The sequence below is a fragment of the Mustela nivalis genome (genome assembly GCF_964662115.1).
Source record: "Mustela nivalis genome assembly, chromosome: 11".
NCBI classification, from domain to species: domain Eukaryota; kingdom Metazoa; phylum Chordata; class Mammalia; order Carnivora; family Mustelidae; genus Mustela; species Mustela nivalis.
The window spans coordinates 72169995-72189418 of record NC_139030.1 but is presented as its reverse complement, the minus strand read 5'-3'; the positions used below and the strand labels follow the sequence as shown (position 1 = coordinate 72189418).

The following is a 19424-nucleotide window of genomic DNA, read 5'->3' as shown; positions in this document are numbered from 1 at the left end:
ATAATAATAATAAAGTTAGCTTAAAAATAGTACATACCCTTGTACCTAGCACCTCTGCTTCCAAAACTTTGCCACCAGTAAGTAATAACGAATGTAGGCTAAATTTTAGCAATGAGTTCTTTACAGCACTATTTACAGTGGAGAAAAATTGGAAACCACCTAAATGTCCACCAAAGAAAACTTCAGAAAGAAATTCTTATAAGTGGCATGAGATCCAGCCACTCAAAATGATGACATGGGAGAATGCAAGGTGGCATTGAGAAGTGACCCCATGTCTTTAGGCTAAAGCACAGGTTCCAAAGCAATACAGGCTGGCCTTTTTTTTAAAGTACGTGTATGCATACAGGTGTGCTTTTGAAAACAGGTTAGAAGAATAGATACCATAATGTTGCTAAAACGAAGCATGGATGATCACATCAAAGCTTGTAAATTCCTAAGTTGTTCTTTTCTCCCTTGGGTATTTCTTTAACTTGTAGAGAGAAGAGGCTTAAGTATCAGTTTAAGAATCAGTGCCCCTCCTTGCCCTCCACCCTCCTTAGTGACTTTGTTGCTAGAGCAACTGAGATACTCTTAATGTGAAAAGTGCATCTCTAAGGCATGAAGTGTGGTATGGACGTGGTTTCCTGCTGAGGAATCATGAGATGTGTCTCGTGGTGCTGATTAAGCCCTGACCCATGGCTCATAAGCAGATTCTTTCCCCTTCTTCCATCTTCAGAGCAAGCAGACCCGACAGGGCATGCTAACCACTTCCATCCCCCAGGTGGCGGTTGGTCTGTGTTCACTCACGAATGATCCAGAACTTACCTCTGTCCTCGTTCCTAGCAGAGTCCCTTCGCCTGGCAAGTCTTAACGCAGGGCACACAGCTTTCTCTGGTGGTCATGCTTTTCCCCCAAAGACCTAAGAAGAGGAGCGGCTGCTTCAGATCGTCCTCATCCTAAATCTGCTGACACACAGTTTGGCTTTGCCCCGATGTTGCCAGGGGCTGTGCCAGTGTCTCCCGGGCTTCTCACCTCTTGCCTTTTTTCCCTCTATGCCCAGTCCCGACTGACGAGCCAGAGTGAGGCCATGGCCTTGCAGTCGATACGAAACATCCGCGGGAACTCCCACTGCGTGGACTGCGAGACCCAGAGTAAGTCTGGACGGGGGAAGGCACACAGGAGGCGGGGCAGTCTGGTGACACCCAGGGCACAGTGGACCCATGTCAGTCCTTTGGCATATAAGGTTTATGACATGATGTGATGACTTTTAAAGAACTGAAATATTCATGTTTGGATTTTATTTGAACACAGTACCCTGCACTCAAGCCTAGGTTTGCCTTCTGCCTCAGGCTTCCTGATGATCAGTGGTCAGGCCAGCCAGGGGTTCGGCTGTGCTCCCAGATTCGGTGCCATATCCAGAAATTAACCTTTTGCTTCATCAGTGATTATATGCTTGTTTGCTTTTTCATAAAAATGCAGCACAATGGTTAATTCCTGCCCAGAGATTTCTGGGGTCAGTTTTTCTTAATTTCAAAATCATATGTTCTGGATTTTGGCATCAAAGGTGTTTATTTTTTTAATGTGAAAGTTATTGTACACTAAAGCCTCTGATTAAACTGATAGACTTTATTTTGATTGCTTTGTGCCTTGGAGTGACCCAGTTTCACTTTGTGCTTCCTGCTGTCCAGCACAGAATACAAAGTTTTGACAAGAGGGAGATCCAGTTGAGACCAGGTGAAAGTCACGGGCCCCAGGCTCAGTGTCACTTGGGAATCAGAGGCATGTAATGTGGTCCTGGCTGTCCTGGAGCCCAAGCCCAGTGGGTGAGGCAGGACCCAGAGACCACAGAACCTGCCACCATGGAGAAGGGCTGTTACAGGGCACACAGCAACTCAGGCAGACTTTCTGCAGAAGTTAGTGTTTCCAGGGGCATTGAAAACTCATGGGATCTGAACAGGTGGCTGGAGGGGTCATGGTATCAGGGAAGCAGTAGGACATGCACCTGCTGCTCAGGTTAGAGGCTGGTTGGAGCCAAGGAAGGTGAGGATAATGGAGTGGGTGGAGGGTGAGGATGCTAAGTGTGTTGAAGGTAAGAATGCTAAGTGGGTTGGAGGTGAGGATGCTAGAGTATGGGAGGTGAGGATGCTAAGTAGGTTAGAGGTGAGGATGTTAAGTTGGGGGAGGTGAGGTTGCTAAGTGGCAGGGAGGTGAGGATGCTGGAGTGGGGGGAGGTGTAGGTACTAAGTGGTGGGGAGGTGAGGATGCTGGAGTGGGGGGAGGTGAGGATGCTAAGTGGAGAACATTAGAGCCTTTATCTTCATCTGTAAACACTGGGAACTCCTTTGAGTTTCAGAGCAGGAGTGAGATGAATTCTGAGCTGTGCTCAGGGAGATTGGCCTGGCCGTCCCATCTCCTGTAGATTGGAACAGAGCAGTAAAGGGAGGAGGAAGCCGCTCTCGGGGATGGTCACGTAAACAGGAGGAGGTAGGCACTAACTCAGGTTGTTAGATGAAAGGGAAGTGGGGAACCCCTCTGAGAAGCCACTGTGCTGCAGGGCAGGAACAGGAAGGGTCACCAGGCCCATGTCTGTGGTCCCCAGGGGAGAGAATGGGTCTCTTCTTCAGGTGTCTTGACAAACTTCTCTAAAGTATCTTCTTTTGTTTAAAGTTTTGAAATTTACTTTTAAAATGTGTTGTGAAAGAAGTTATAAGAGAGTACTTATTAAGTGTGTTTTTATCACAAAGTTGTTAAAGTAAGAATTTTTAAAGCTGTTAGAGCCTCCATTAGGAGAAGCAGCTACAACTGTTTCCACCATACAGCCGGAGTCCCTTAGGGACGATTCCGGGACTCACAGGCTTCGTGGTATGAGCCACACTGGAGGTCAAGAGTCCCTTCTGGGAGCAGGTGGGTTGCTCGAGTGCTGAGGTGTGTGGTCGGGGGCGTGGAGCAGTGGGGAAGGGAGGCTCCTAAGCAGATATGCAGGGATGAAGGGAGCGGGGAGAGGCCAAAGGTGACAAGTCCAGAGAAAAAAGAGATCACGAGCTCCCATTCCTTAAACACTTTGTCTCCTTCAGGCCTGTGCCAAACCCGCCATTGCGCTCTTTCAGTTCTTATGACTGTGAATGTTGGTGCTGCAGTCAGCCCCAGTTACAGGGGAGGAGACGGGAGTCTGAGGGGGGAGTTATGTATCGAGTTCTATATTCTGTGCCACGAGAAAGAGTAAGCGGAGCTCCTTGCCTCCCTGCTGTATTTTTTCAGAGAATAAGATAGGGGGACAGAGATCAAGGACACCAGAAGGGGACACTTTAGCAAAGGCTTTTTGTTTTTAAATCAAGATACCCAGTTTTGGAGAAAGTGCTGGTAAGGGCCCCACCCACACACTGTTGATGACCTGTAAAAGCTCCCTGAGCACTTAGGCAATGTACCTAACAAGCCTCAGGCAGGTGGATGCCCTGCACTCCAGCGGTGTCCTCTGGGGACCAAGCCCATGCAAATGTGCAAAAAGGCTTAGAAATGTCGCTTCACAGGTATCCATCACTACACTGTTGGCAGAGTAAAGAACCAGAGCACCCCCAAAGTGCGAGACTTGAAGAACCATTAATGGTGGCGTCTGCTCAGTGCAGCAACATGTGCAACCTTAAAGAGTGATGGTAAAAATTAATAACGTTATGTAAAAAAAAAAAATACATATTAATTGAGATGGAGAAACTCTATAATGCATTGGAAACGACAAAGAACTTGGGCAGTAAGTCAAGAAGACCCTAGAGAATCATTTCAGGAATTTAGGCAGAAAAGATCTGTAAGGTTGCACTCCAGAACGTGGACCCCACCTCTTTCTGGAAGTGGTAGGGTATGGTGATGTGGGTCATCTAATTGTTGTAGAATGGGCACCTGTGTCTTAGGAAATTGGATGTTGAGTAGCCTGTATTTCGGTGTGTGCAAGTACACACACACATTTGTCAGTGTGTCAGACTTTAAATGTAAGGCCATTTACATTGGTCAAACATGAAATAGTCAAACATTAAATGTAAGGAGAGGCTCTGGTTTCTGGGTGTTGAAGAAGAAACAGGGTCAAGAAGAGGTTGCTGCTTTCTGCAGAGCCCTGGAGAGCCCGATTTCACCCAGGGACCTGGTCCTGCCTGCATCTTCCCAGGGAGGGCACAGGACACTTCTGCAGCCCCCAGCATCACAGCTAGGAGGTCATCCCTCGTGCTTCTAGAGGGTTCTGGCAGGAGGGGGGTGGGCCTGCCAGGCCACAAACGTGCGGGATACTTCCTTGGGTCCCAGTGGGATCGAGGCTTCCCTGCTTTGCTGCTAAAGCCAAAACACAGGAAACTGTGTCCTGCCCTCTGCCTGCAGGTCCTGGGAACTGGGTCCAGTGTTTGGTCCTTCTTACTGATTAAAGGTCTTTCTCTTTTTATTTGTTTTCTGGTTTGGTTTGGTTTGGTTTGGTTTGGTTTGGTTTTTTGAGAAAAGAGACATTGGGAATAAGAAGATGACTTTTTGGAGTCCCAGTTAGCTTGGTGGTCTCTGTGAAGAGAGGATCAAGTTAGGGGAGAGTGGCTGCTCTATCGGCCATGATGGGCAGCATGCTAGTAGAACAAAAGACACTCCTGTCCTCCATAGCATTGCTGGGGACAGAGGCAGCGGATGGCTCCAGCTCCAGCCATTCAGGGAATTAACCAATAAAGGAAGCGTTCCAACCCCAAGAGTTATTTTTCATAGAAAGTGCATAGGTAGATTGTTCAATGAACAGAAGCAAGAGAGAGTCTTGTGCATTTCTTCCATGTAAATATGCACAGATAAAAAATAAGTTGACTGTGATCGAAGTGGGTCGTAGTTCCAAAGATTTTCTTTCCTTGTCCTTTGTACTTGACACCTGTCTTTAAATGAGCCCATTACTGTTATCATTTTAAAGGGATCTTTAGAGAGGCTTGAGGGGGACTTGAAGGTGTGGCCGCCCCATTGGCTTTCTGTCCACCTGAGAGCAGGGCCCTTTGCTTCGTGGTCCTATGTCTGGGGATCATGTGGGAGGAACCCTGGGCTCCAGGTGCCACAGACGCCTCTCTGGATGATTCCACTGGCTTGTGAACACCCCCCTCCCAGTTCAGTTGTGCTCTCTTGGAGCTGAGGGGAGTAGGGCTTGACCATTTCCATGACATGTGGGATTGGGAGCTGTTGGACCCCCCGCTACCCACCCATCATTCTTCCTGCGAATGTGCTAGACTGTCGGCAGCTGCCTGTCTACACCTGGTAAACCCCAGACCAGGCTGTTAGCTTCCTTAGTTCAGGGGGTCCATCGGTGGAGGGAAGCAGTGCTGCAGTGAGTTTGGAAAACCATAGCAGCTGTCCCTCGAGGAGCTGCAGCCTTCAGCCATCCGTGCTTCTGGGAAGTCCTCCCATAAAGATAAGGAACATGGCCCAGACTGATCAGACAGTGGGAGTCTTCATTCAGGCCACCTGCTGCCAACTCTCCACCAGGAACATGTTCGGGAAAGTCCATCCTCCAGAGCCCTTGACAACCCAAGAGCTTGGAGCCCTGGCATGTTGGTTGCCAGTAGGCCTGACCTGCATGGACAGACCGGTAGAGGCGATGCAGCCTTTCCACAACTCCCAAGACCCCTCGTCCATGATGCCCTCCTTCTCTTCCTGGGCAGAGCTGATCCCTCTCTCCTGGCTGGTCCCCGCTGCCCTGGATAGAAAATAGGGGCGTGAACTCCTCCCACCATGTTGTAGTGATGTTGGGAGCAGCTTTGCTGGTGTCCCACTGAACGTCTGGGATCCTGTCTTAGGTATCTTTATGGACCCTGGACCTGCACACAGGAGGGGAGACTCTACTCCCCTCTCCTTCCCCAGTCTCTAGATGTCCCAGCAAAACCCGTAGTGGGAGCACATCAGCCTCTCACTTCTGTTTCTTGCTTTTTCCAATAGGCATAAAAAGAAACTGCAAATTATATAATTATATATTTTTAAATTACAAACGAATTATGCAGTTATATCTGTAAAGACATCCTTGGGGCTTTGCCCACATGTTCCCTCAGAGAAGCCTTCCCCAGCCATCACTGGGTTGAAATGACACACGTGGGTCCATCTCACTCTTTCCCTAGCCGGGTTTTCTCATAACACACACTTCCCTGACACCTGGTATGTTTTTCCTGTCTTCCCTGTTGGTCTGCCCCATGGAATCGAAGCCCTCCACTTAACCCTCAGGACAGGCCCCACGAGGAATGAGCATCATTAGCCTCGTTTCCTAAGCAAGGCCTACAGCGCAGAAGACACTTCAAGGGGCAGGTGGGCAGGCTGGTGGGGTCACTGCCCTGAGACACTGGAGATAATCCAGGGCTTAAAGACCATGCTGGACTCGCCTGTAGGCCTGATGTGGCAGCCCAGGCTGCAGCGCCCCAAGGCATCCTGGTGGGAGTGAGGTGTGTGACTCAGCAGTGTCCTTGGCAATGTGGGGATGCTGACAGCTGTCAACACCTTCTCACCTATTGGGGCAGAGGTGAAGCTATCCCCCTCTACCCCCTGCGGCCCCAGTGGACATGTCCCTGTAGCCACTGGTCTTCCTGAGGTGATGGAAGGTCACAGCAACGCTTCATCTCCCCACACCAGCTCCCCCCAACCATTCTCGGTATTCTGATTTTCATGGAGATCTGCATGCAGTCTTTGAAATGTGTCCTGCGTGTGCCATCCTCCTCCAGAGGATGCTGCACCAGGCTGGTCTCTGAAGCTTGGAGGGGGAGGGGCTGAGGCAGCACTATATGGAGTTCCAAACCAGGGGTTGGGGTTATTGGGGTCCTATGCCCATGGGGTAACTCAGAATGGTTGTGGAGGTCGGTGGAGCTTGGCACCTACTGAGGGGGTCTTTCCACAGTCCAAGTGAGTGGCACGGGGGCAGCGGGGACAGCATGTAGAGCTTTCACCCACTGTGCACCATGATGGGTGGGGGTGGGCACCTGGGCCTCGTGGCATCCTAGTGTGTGGGCCCCACCTCTCGCCAGCCCTGGGGAGGGGGCCTTTGCTCTAGTTGGGCCATTCCTTCCTTTGCCTGAAACTGGCTCCCTGAGGTGGGCTCTGCAGAGTCATGAACGCGAAGAGTTTGGTGCCCCCAGCTCTGCCTGACACAGGGTGGGTTTTGCAGCATGAGGCACATGTGTGTGAAGGTCTCCCAGGAGCAGCTGGAAGGCTCCCATGAGGAAGCGAGCTGTGTGCTGAGGCCAGCAGGAAGAGATGGTGGCCATGCAGAGGGCGCAGTGTGTGGGAGTCAGCGAACTGAAGGGCTCCTGAGAGACACACACACAAAGACAGGCTCACTTCTGAACCTGCTGGTCAGGATTGTGGGTCGGATCCAAAGGTCGGATCCAGAAGGCCAGTTGAGAAGGGGCAGGATATGGTCAGATGTACCGAGGAGGCCACAGGCCACCATGTAGAACTAGGCTGTGGGGCATTGGAAGGCGAGACCCCAGATGGGAGGCCGCTGCGTCCTGGTGGTGATGGTGGCATGCACCAGGGCAGGAGCGGTGGAGACAAGGAGGAGATGAACATCAAGACTGAAGGACTTGGTGATAGGCCAGGGGGTGATGGAAGGATCAGGCTCAGTTCCCAGAATTCCAGCTTGAATAACTGGATGAATCTGTGCCATTGGCTGGGATGGAGCTGTCCCTTGGAGGAGACAATGTTCAAGGGCAAAATGTCGACAGGGAGGTACTTGCAAGATTTCCAAGTGCAAATGTGTGGTGAGCATTACAGGTTCTATTTGAGAGAGAAGCATATCCATGTTCACTCCTGAGGTGGGTGGTGTCTGTGGATAGTTGTTAGCAGTTGGATCGTACTGGGATCCACAGGTTAGGTAGAGTTTGCTTGGAAGAGCATGTAAAATCAAGAGATGAGCCTGCAGAGCCCCCTGAAATAAGGGACAGGTTCAGGAGGAAGAATTGGGAAGGAAATCAAGTTGGGGAGCCAGACAGGTGCTAGAAAAATCCAGAGATGGCATTGGCCAAAAAGCCATCTAAAGGCAGTGTTATAAGAAGTTTCCAGAGGTCAAGTAAAATGATGACTGAACACCGTCCTGATCTTGCCCACCCTGATGACATTGGCTGCCCGGCTCCAAGGGGAAGTTGGGGGTGGGGGGCCAGGCTGGGATTGAGAGGTGTAGACTCAGAGGTGGCCAGTGCAGGAGTTGGACTATGAAGGGGCACAGCGGGGGTGTTCCGCAAACTGTTCACCACCCCACCCTCTTCTCTCACCACCCTATAGGGCCCAGGCCAGCCCTCCACCGTGTAGCCTACCCTCCGGCACCTGCTACGGTCAACCTCTTCCTTCCATGCCGCCTGTGCATTTATTCCTCCAACTCTACTCTTCAGCATGTAGTCTGCATTTCCTTATTCCGTTTATTTTATTATTATTATTTGGGACATATGTCTCCTTTTCCCAGCCAGAACATCTCTAAGGCACAGACCTCTCTTCTCCTGTATCCCTTCATGGTATCCATCCCCACCTCCCAGAGTTTGTATTAGATATAAATGACTGGCTGATTTCTGATGAAGTAGTACAAGGCCATTCCTGGTTTTTTGTTGACTCAGATGTACCTGGAGTAAATCTTGATTGTCCCTGGATGATTTAAGCCTTCCTTGCATCTGTTGGTAGTTCAAGCCATTGACTGTCCTGGTGAGCCCTGTCTTCACAATCAGCTGCAGATTGCAGCACGAAGCCAACCTTGGGCTTGAGTCCAACATCTTCAGAGCTGCCAGCCACTTTCACACAGGGAATGATCCATCTCAAGGGATCCGGTGGTGTTCTCTAAACTTATTTGTTCTTGTTGGTGTGTTATCACAGCCTAAAGCATCACCATTCATTCTGCAGGTCAGGGTTGATCAAGCTGGGTCATGACCTAACCAGCGGACCCTGTCCGCCATCTTACCAGCCTTGATAGATTCTTCCAATGGTTGACCTTACGTAAGATCACTGAAAACCATGTCTTCATGGTAGCATGCCTGCCTTTGTCTTTGAAAGTTGCAAACATGTCCATCATATGGCTAATGAAAACTCCGATGTGCCTAGAGTTGCAGGAATGGCTGGTTACGAAGGACACTGTAGCTTTGGAAGTCCTCTTGAGCATTCCCTCACTCTCCCTCTGTGAGCAGCTGTCCCCCGTGGATGCCAGGTCACATACAGTTCTTTCCCATGTGCATTGGTGCTTTCGAGGGGGTTGCTCTGGAGGTGTTAGAACATACATCTCTGTGTCCAACCCAGTGCCTGCACCTATTCGTCATGTGGGAAATCCTACACTTTGGCTGAAGCCAGGTTTTTTTAAAGGCATCCCCAACATGTCAAACCTTTCAAAATGCCTGAATCAGCATGGAGGACTGGCATGGGCTCCATGATTCTAGGGAGGGATGTGAACATCCCTTCACACCGGATGTGAAGTCCGGTAACAGGCCTTTTTGTTCCTGAGATGCTGAGGGCAGTTGGGATGAGTAATGATGGTCTAACGGTCCTCTTCCCACAGATCCGAACTGGGCCAGTTTGAACTTGGGAGCCCTCATGTGCATCGAGTGCTCAGGGATCCACCGGAACTTGGGCACCCACCTTTCTCGAGTCCGGTCTCTGGACCTCGATGACTGGCCCATTGAGCTTATTAAGGTGATGTCATCCATTGGGAATGAGCTGGCCAACAGCGTCTGGGAAGAGAGCAGCCAGGGGCGGACGAAGCCCTCAATGGACTCCACAAGGTAGGGACGTGGGCAGCTGTGTGGCTCTGGGTCCTTCTGCCGGCAGTTCAGCCTGGGGAAGTGACCTTCATGACAGCCCCCCCACAGCCACCCTGGTGACCTGTAGGAATGCTGAGGGGCCGGGCCACGGAAACGTCTGTTTTTAAAATTGGTTTTCAGCAGGCATGGATAATTCAGACTCCTTAATTTTTTATGTTTGTTTTTAGACCTTGGGGATTCCTCTCCCCCTCTTAGAAATATATTAAGCTTCCAACCTTATGAATATATCACTTTAATTAATACATTTCTAATAGGAGTAAGCTGTGCTGTGAACACTAATTATGAATTTTTGATTCTTTAATTTTGTGATTCTTCTGTCTTTGATAAGCATCTCCTCAGTTGGTTTCCCTTCTCACCCCCACAGACCCATAGCAAGCCAGTTTACAGTAACACAATATATTTTATTTTCTAAAATATATTTCCAACACAGTTAATCAGCCAAGTATGGCGTAACGTATGGTGACTCCTCATTAACGTTAATTGTTACCCAGTGTAAAAAACGCATTTATTTTGAGCCCATTTATTTTCTCATTTTTCATTTACAGCTATTATAAACCGTTTTTGAGTACACATACATATTTAATGTACCTAAGAGGTGATAAAATGGCATGTCTTCCAAGAAAGCCTGCTTCACAGAGGCAGAGTGGGCCATCAGGTCCCTGCAGCTGCCCCCAGGAGGAGGCGCTCATGGTCGCATCCCCCACTTTCTCTGGGGGGTGGGCAGTACTCACTTTACGCTTTTACTTCTCCTGTGTGTGTGTGTGTGTGTGTGTGTGTGTGTGTGTGTGGAGAGGTGAAGGGAGATAAGGTCATTAGCACTTTTTAAATTCCTCTGGCTTGTTTTGCTGGTGATGAGACAGCATGAGAGTCCACACAGCCATCTGCGGTCGGGCCCCACGTGATGCCTAAGAAGTCGGTTTCGTCCACTAAGCCGTGATCCTGTGCGAGGAGTCGGTGGATTTTTTTTCATGAATGCTGAAAAATGAATTTGTGGTGCCACCTTCGGTTCACTTTAGAGAATGAAGTTGGTGTGTTACGAACCTATTCTTCTTGTACAGTGTCCTGTGGGGCAGGGGTGAGGGGAGCAGGAGCGCCCAGAGCCAGCCTGGCATCGCCTCCATTTGCTGGGCGAGCTCGACCACGCAGTACCCATGTAGGCAGCTTTCCTGCAAACTGAAGGAATGATAGGCTCCTTTAAACTCTTGATCTTGATCAAGAACATAGGAATTAACCATCAGTGAGGAGCATTCTTAAAAGACGAATTTGCACATTAATATCTGTTTTTTCATAGATGTAGTTTCCTCGGAGGACATGTAGGCCTAACAATGAAATAAGATTAGAAATTGGATCGAGTTTCATGTAGGAGTGCAGAGAACTTTGAAATTGTTAGGAAAAACAATTACTCCTGCATCTTCCTGTTTTATGTGTAAAAGAAGAGTATTATTATTTTTAGTTTCCAGAATTGGGCAAAAGTTTGTTTTTCCATCTGTCATAATTAGCCACCATTTAGAGTGTTTAGGCAACCAAGACAGGTTGATATTTTTAACTGGTAAATATTTTATAAGAATCTCATCTTCATTCCTAAGTGAGGGTTTTGCACATGCAGGCACTTGACTCCTCTAACCTGTGTATTTGATCTGAGCTCTTGAGTGCATGACTTTCTCTTCTCTCCATCATTATCAGGGGCTTCCTTTCCCACAAATGGGGTGATTGCAGCAAAGTCCCAGCTCTCCATGGGTCCCATTTACTGTCCTAAGGGGCTGTCCCAAGTGACAGTGCTCCCCCACCCCACCACCACCCCCCGCAAAGTCTGTGGTGACAGTGATGCTGGGTTACACGGCAGTTCCAAAGAACATGAACCTCTTTGAGAACTGAATGTTTCCTTGTGCCTTTAGTTATTCTGTCTGGCAGTTTCGTTTTTAAATTAATATTCAGCAAATAGTCACTGAGCACTTTCTCATAGAAAAGAAGTGATACGTGGTGATTATTGCCCCACGGCGACTGATGAATGTTGATGAATGTTCTCAGGGCCACAGCTGAGGGTGCCGGGACTCTGGAGAATTCACGCATGGGAAGTTCTTACAACCACTGTGCTCCAGGGAGGTGTCACTGGCCAAACAATGTCTGAGCTGGACTTGAAAATGTGGGGTGATGTCTAGGCCAGGGTAGTGTGGTGTGCAGGTGTGGGCGTGGCCCAGGCCAAGTCCGGCCCACAGGAGAGTGTAGAAACTGGCAGTCACCAGCCATGGGGTGGGACCTTCAAGTAAATGAGGAGGGGTAGGGGCTGGTAAGGCCAAAAGAGAGGAAAGGCCTGGCTGAGCCTTTGAGCCAGGGGTGTATTATAACAGTGACTCTGGGATTTGTGTGTTCACGTGTGATCCACCTGTTCCCAAGAGGAATAGAGGCAGCTAGAGGCAGCCAGCGGCATTGCTGGAAGGGATGAGATGATGCAGGGAGGCCCGTTGGAAGGCTGTGGTCCTGGTGGATCCTGTGAAAGCCATAAATGCTCTGTCAAAAATATAAAGAAACAACTCAGCATAATAGCACAGCAATAATTCAGACACCCACCATCTTCACTACCTCATGCAGTCTCCTCGAACAGAAATGAAGAACTCCAAAGTTTGGGCTAGAATTTCCATGTGGAATTCAGTCTGCAACGTGAGAATGGACAGGCAGCCTGGATCCTGCCTCTCTGAGACAGGGACAGACGCCCCCCTCCCAACCATTCCCTCTGGTCTCTCTGCAGAGTCTAGGATTGTTAGTAGAAACAGCTGGAGGGGTCTTCTAATGTGGCCCTAAGGTAATACTAAAAAGAAATATTTTAATAAATTTTTATTTCTATCCAAGGAAGGGCCAAGTGCAATATATCCAGGCTAATTCTTTGGAAAAGGGCCCAGCTGTTTTCCTAAGAAGCTCGGTCCATTCCATCTTGTGCAGGAGATTCATTCTGACAGTGGAATATAATTAGAAATGTGCCATTCCTCCCCCAAACACACACACATGACCATGGAGAGGTTCAACACAGCAATCTTCCTCCAAAGAAATATCCAGTCCCCTGAAACCACCTCTCATTGGTGTCCCCCAGGCCCGCGGGTGAGTTAAGAAAACAGGCGCCTTTGACCAACTGGCTGGCCTTCTGCTTGTTGTCCCTGCACCCCTGATTAGGGCAGCTTCGGACGGCTCATAATTGGTTCCAGTGATTCTCAGCTGCCCTGAGAACTGCCGTTCAAACTTGAGCAGCGTCATGATCAATCGAAGCTGACGGCAGTGAAGCAGTATTGACTTCCCATTCCTAAACCGGGGAATCATTAGTCAAGAAAAGCATCTTTTAATTACTCCCAGGAAGAAAAAAAAATCTTTTTGGATGGATTCTGCAACAACTGCCATTTTTTTCCAGTGCATTCGATATTAAATTTATTGTCGCAGGAGGGGAGAGGATGCCCTTCATCCCCCATCAGTGATGGAGGTTTAATTCAGAGAAAGGAGCCCGGTAGAGGATATCGATGGTACAACAGTTAACTACAGCTGGGGTGGAATCAGAATCCCCCTCTCTAATTGCTATTGATGCCATTTAAGCACACACTTAAAATATTGATTTTAAATGGGGATGCTGAAGCAGGAGAGCCGTGGTGACAGCGGACAGGATTTGCTAGGTCCTAGGGGCTAACGCAGGGGCAGTGGGCTGTGGGGGGGGGGGGGGCGCCAAGAGTTTCATGATACATAGCACATGAGTGTGCAGGGGCTTCATGACACGTAGCACGCGAGTGTGTGGGTCGCTCCGTGCAATGTGTTGTCTGCACTTGGACGTGGGGCCTGGAGCAACCAGGCAGGGCCCTGGCTCCCACATTAGGACACGTGGAACCGTCGGGCCAAGTCCCGGAGCTCGCTGTGGCCCCTTTCACATCAAGGAGTAGTGCACTCGGAGGCAGCAACAGCCAAACTGTGAAGAGCATGTTTCTTGAGCGAATGAACAAATGAGCGAGCGGATGGGGGGACACGGGAATGGGGCCGCGTGGAACCTACATGCCAGGTGCTCCTGCTGCCTCAGGGCCGGGGGTTGCTCGCTTGTTCGTGCATGAAATCGGGGCTGCGTGTTTGCAGCACACCATGAAGTCGTCTGGGCAAACCTCAGACCTCTTTCCCTCCTTGGCCCCGTGAGGGTGTTTGGAGGGCTACTCTCTGTGTCACTGTGATGCATTGTTCTCCATTCCTGTCCCTGTTTCACTTCGGAATCTTTTAGGATTGCCTGTGGTGACCCTAATTTCCTTCCAGGACCGAGCGGAGCCCTCTGGTCCGTGTTCCTCTTGGCAGAAGCCAGACCATACTCAGCCACCTACTTCGTCTTCCCCTCTCCCACCTTTAGGTCTCCATGTATAAGCATCGGGTCCATAAGGGTCTGCAGGGATCCCTCGCGGCTGGCGTTTCAGGGCAGGTAGCCTATTTACACAGTGGTCTGGGAGCCAGCTGATTTGGTCTCAGAAATCAAAGGAACCTGGACGTGTGTTTTCCATTCTGTCAAAGAGCCCTTGGGAGGAGCTCTAAACCCCACCGAAATCCCCCTTCCTTCTGATCCCACTTGGAAGGGAGCCGAGTTGCTGATTTAGGATACACTCTTCTGCCTCTTTGAGCGTTCTTTTTCTTTCTGTCATTGTCACCTGCACATCCAAACTCCCCTCTTGTCTTTAACCTATAAAAAGATGCCACCTTCGGGAGGAAGATTTGGGGCCGGACGTCAGAAATCTGCGTGGGAGAGACTGGCCGCGCACTTCCAGATGGAGCAAGTCTGCCCAGTGACACGAGTTCCGGTCCTTTTTGATTTGGGATCGCCACTTTCATCTTATTTATGCACATGGAGATATTGATAAAGGGGAAATGTATCCAAACTGAAAATAATTGGATCCCTACCGTTAACTCTGAGATATTAAAAGCAGTACCACTTGGCCACGTCTTTGTCTCGTTAGGTTTGATCATAAGATCACAATATAGTAATCTCGGGCTCAAATTTCTGGCATAAAGATGCACTGTTCCAAATGTGGCCTCAGGGAACATGAGTACCCACACAGCCCCAGGATTATCTCATCTTATTATTTTTCAACAGTTCTTGGCCCGCTGAGGTCAGTGTTTTGTCTCTTTTGAGTGTTCCTCTATGCTTGACACCTTTTCCTATTTTCTTTCTTTAAAAAAAAAAAAAAATGGGCAGGGGGAGGAATCGGGGGTGAGGGGGATGGGGAAGGACTTTGCACTGATGACCAGAGCCCATCTGCAGTTGGGTGGCATCTGCTCCCCACATGTCACTTCCCTCATTAACAAGCAATTGAATTAATTAAATGCTACTCAGAACACGCATAACAAGCTACCGGCAGTGTCCAAATTAGCACTGATAATCAAGGATGATTTCCTTTATTATCCTGCTAAGTGGTGTGCAGACTCTGATCTCCCTGTCTGCCCTCATCTATTTACATACCCCCAGCTTCTGCCTTTGGAAGCGGAGGTTATCTTACCTAGTTAATTTGCCACGATCACCAAGCATGGCGGATTGATGCCCTGCCCCCGCCGCCACCGCCACCGCGCAGCCCCCTCCCCACGTGCCCTCCCCCAGCCCCAGCCTTTGTATCTCAAGCTCACTGATAAATTAAAGGCCACCCCTGTGGTCTCTCAAGTGAGTAATAGAGGCAGAAATTTCATTTTGCAACTGGCTGATTTAATGATCCAAAGGGTAATTAATGGCCTGATTATCTTAATGTTAAATATGTCCGGCAGCAATTACTGTGACCTCCCGCTTGTCAAGGTCCGGGCTGTGCTCTTCTTTCAATTAAGTTCTCTGGGGCTTAATGGTATGAATAAACTCCTCTGATTCTATCATCCCGGACGGACGCAGAGGGTTCAGGAGCTGGGGGCTCGCTTGGAGTTTTAATCAGCCTGTCTCCTACTCTGGCGATCAGAGTTAACAATTACAACAAGGACAGCTTAACTTTGTTCTTCCCCATGCAGAGCACCCACACACACACACATACACGCGCGCGCGCACACATACACACGCTTTATTGTTGTTTTATTTTTTTTATTTTCTGTCGTTTATTTCAGCGCTCTGAGGGAGAATCCTGTGTGTGGAAGAAGCCGCTGGTCTCTTCCAATATAAATTATCATGTGAGCACTGTGGTTTTTCTGTTTGACAGGCTTAATTAATTGGCAGGAGCCCCCGAAAATGACAGTGCCACTAATTGCAACTCAGAGTGAATTTCTGTCATCGTGGTGTGCCTGTCAGCGGGCGTGCTCTGGCCCTAGCCGGCACAGTGGCCACCCTCCCCATCCAGGCGGGGACCGGCTCCCGAGCACATGGGGACAGAGGCAGAGCTGTGGGCTTACAGGCACGCCGTCTGTGTGCAGGACTGACGTTTACTGACGATAAAGTTTACACGGCTGCGGCCCTGCAGACCCAACAGCTGCTTGGGGACCTCAGATTCTACTTCAGATATTTCAGCGACGTCTCCTCGCAGGCTGGCTTGGAACCAGACTGCAGGAACCATAACTCACTGAGCGCCCCCCCATGACCGCTGGTCCTCCCCAGTACATGGTGAAATATGCTTGGTTTACCGGGGCTCTTCCCAGATCAGAAATAGTCCACTATAAATATGAAGCCAATTAGAAAAATGTACAAATGAGAAGTATATTAACACTGGCTCAGAAATAATGCCGGTAGATTACAGTCGACAACAGATTCGGTGGTTCATCTGGTAAACTGCGGTCAGGGAGCTTGGCGGGAATTTATGCTCAGCTGTAGTGGTCTCCGATTAAGCGCTCGTTAACAGACTCGCTCCAATTGTAAGAAAGCGGATTTAAGAAGATTCTCTCCTTACGGTTCAGTAAAATGGGATCTGCTTTTTACAAGAGAACTGTACCTTCCATTTGCCTTTGAACCAGATGGACAATGTAGTGCTCTGGTGTATTGTGGCCGCCTGCTGCCCGCAAACCCCAGGGTTTGTTTGATCCTGCAGGAGACTGAATGTGTCCTGGGAGCCAGTGTGGCTACCGGGGAGCTGTCTTGAGTTGAAAATCCCTCTCGTTTACTCTCTGAAATGGAGCGATGGAGACAATTAAGGAGTTTTTTTTTATTTCTAAGAATTTTTATTGCCACCGGTAGATGTAAATTCAAGCCAGTGGCCAGCGCTGGCAGCCTCTGGGGGTCCTGGGCATGCCTGGGCCTCTGGCTCGTTGTGAGTGTATATAAGGGAACATCACGCTAAGATTAACCTCTTGGGGCTTGAAGTACCTATCATGGAAGACATTCCAAACAATGGGCCCATGAATTCTTTCTACAACAGCTGCCTCTGTTTTTATTCCTACGATGGTAGAACGTTTTCCAAAGTGTGTTTTCTTCCGGTGTTGTTTTGAGTCTTTTGCACCAGAAACTATCTCTTTTCTGGGGAACTTTCTGCTCGGTGCTGTGAGCTTTTCCTTAGCACGGAGCTGTCCTGTGACACAGGATGATCCCCATTTTCCAAGCAAGAGGAGTGAGGACCTAAGGTCCTTGTGTCGTTTCTCTGGGATCCCACACAGTACTGTGGGCTGGATCACATGAATTCAGGATCAGACCCCTGGAACCTAGTCTTGGTCCTTCTACTGCTCCTGTCCTTGGCCACTCAGCCTCTTGTAGCTAAATCCAGTAGCTAAATCCATGTGGCTAAATCCTGTGGCATTTAGAGATGCAGTGTCCCTTTCCTCTCCTCCCCAAGGCCCCAGCTCACACTCTCATTAGCATGGCGTGCGTCTCTGTGTATATATATTACCAGTGTAAAGAGATAATATACAAGATCACATAGCCACCATATCTCTACACTCGTGAAATCCAGTGGCCTCGCTCATAGTTACTGAAGTATGATAAAGCATCATTCATTTCCGTTTGCATTCATGGGGCAAACCTGATCTTTTAAGTCATTCAGTCATGATTCTAAAGTCTTCATTTTCTGCAGTTGGTACTAATCTTGAAAGCTTTAAGTATCTGGATCAACCACCACAGATGTGTGGATCGAGCCCCGACATTTCATGTAACTACATCCTTCTGCCTGAGGCTCCCTCTGTCCATGACCCTGACACAGCATTGTGTGTTGAAAACATTCAGCTTCCATTTCCAGAAAGCCTTACAATCACATTTATTATCTGCATGATGAAATGCACAGGCAGGCTAGAAGATTTCTAGTTTGGGTTCCATGACCACCATTTTCTGAGGTTTTTTATTTAAAACAAAAAAATAGGGTATGTTCTCTTTTTTAATAGGAAACTACCCATTATTTCCACCCAATTGATCGTGTAGATTTAATGTTGAAACAATATTTATGAAGTTTCCTGGGTTCTTTTTTTTTTTTTTTAAGATTTATTTATTGGGGGGGGGGGTACAGGCAGATGGAGAGGGTAAGAGGGAGATCTCAAGCAGATGCCCCACTGAGCATGAACCCCAACATGATGCTCAATCTGAGGACCCTGAGATCATGACCTGAGCCAAAATCAGGATTCAGACTGTCAACTGACTGAGCCATTCAGGCACCTGTCCTGGGCTCCTTTTTATCTGGAAGACAGAATCAGCTAAGTACCTAGGTCCTGCAGGCTAACAGTGAGAGAGGCAGACAAGTGGTCTGTGCCATCTCAGGTGCTGGCAAGGGTCTACTGGTGTGGATGATGTGGGGTTTTGTTTATTTCCCTTTATACTTGTTAAGTGGTTTTACTACAGCATCAGCATCACCTAGAGGTATATGTTTTTGGCCCTACCCCACATCTATCTTGTTGGCATTTCTAGAGCGGGGCCCAGCAATATGCTTTAACCTTCTGTGTGATTCTTACGCTTATTAGAATTTGAGAAGCCCTGGTTCACACCATACAGCATAGACAAAGGTTCACAGCCCTTCCTGAAGTCCACTCCCTATCTCAGCCTAAGTCCCTGGACTTCATTCCTCATTTCTTGAGATGCAGGTGTCTGTCCTCTTTGTTTCCCAGACAGTTGTCTGGCCTGACATATCCAGGATGCCAACCCAGCAAGTGCTGCCATCCACAGAGGACATCTCTTTGTCTTGCCCCAGTACAAGAGGATTATACGCTATGATCAAATGTCATTGTCCCCATAAATGCAAGGTTGGTTCAACACCCAAAAATCAGTCCATATAAAACACTACATTAATAGAATAAAGGACACAAAGTACACAAACATCTCAGGAAATGCAGAAAATAAATCTGACAAAATTCAGCACCCTTTCATGATACAAACACTCAGCAAACTGGGAATAAAAGGATACTCAGCCTCCATCTTAGAAAAGCCCACAGCTAACACCTGCTGAATGGTAACATACCAAAGGCTCTCTCTCTAAGATCAGGAACAAAAAGCAAGGATGTCTGCTGTCATCACTTCTGTTCAACATTGTACTGGAGGTTCAAGCCAAGGAATTAGGCCAGAAAAAGAAACGAAAATTATCCAAATCAGAAGTTAAACTATCTCTCTTGGCAGATGACATGATCTGTATATCAGAAGTCTGCCAGAATCCACAATTAATTATTAGAGCTAATAAATGAGTTCAGCAAAATTGAAGGGTACAGAATCAGGTACAAAACTCAATTGTATTTCTATATACTTGCAGTGAACAATTCAAAATAAAATTTAAGAACAAAATTCCATTTAGTATACCATCA

At 48.5% G+C, this 19424-nt stretch overlaps 1 protein-coding gene across 10 annotated transcripts in view; it reads left to right on the top strand.

Annotated features, from left to right (window-relative positions):
- Positions 1-19424, top strand: part of AGAP1 (ArfGAP with GTPase domain, ankyrin repeat and PH domain 1) — a 504744-nt gene that overhangs the window by 438376 nt on the left and 46944 nt on the right. For all 10 annotated transcript variants that reach the window (XM_082689783.1, XM_082689785.1, XM_082689777.1 and 7 more), the window contains 2 exons: positions 1040-1130; positions 9488-9710. In XM_082689783.1, coding sequence (XP_082545909.1) covers positions 1040-1130; positions 9488-9710 — 314 coding nt within the window. The remainder of the gene's footprint in view (positions 1-1039; positions 1131-9487; positions 9711-19424) is intronic.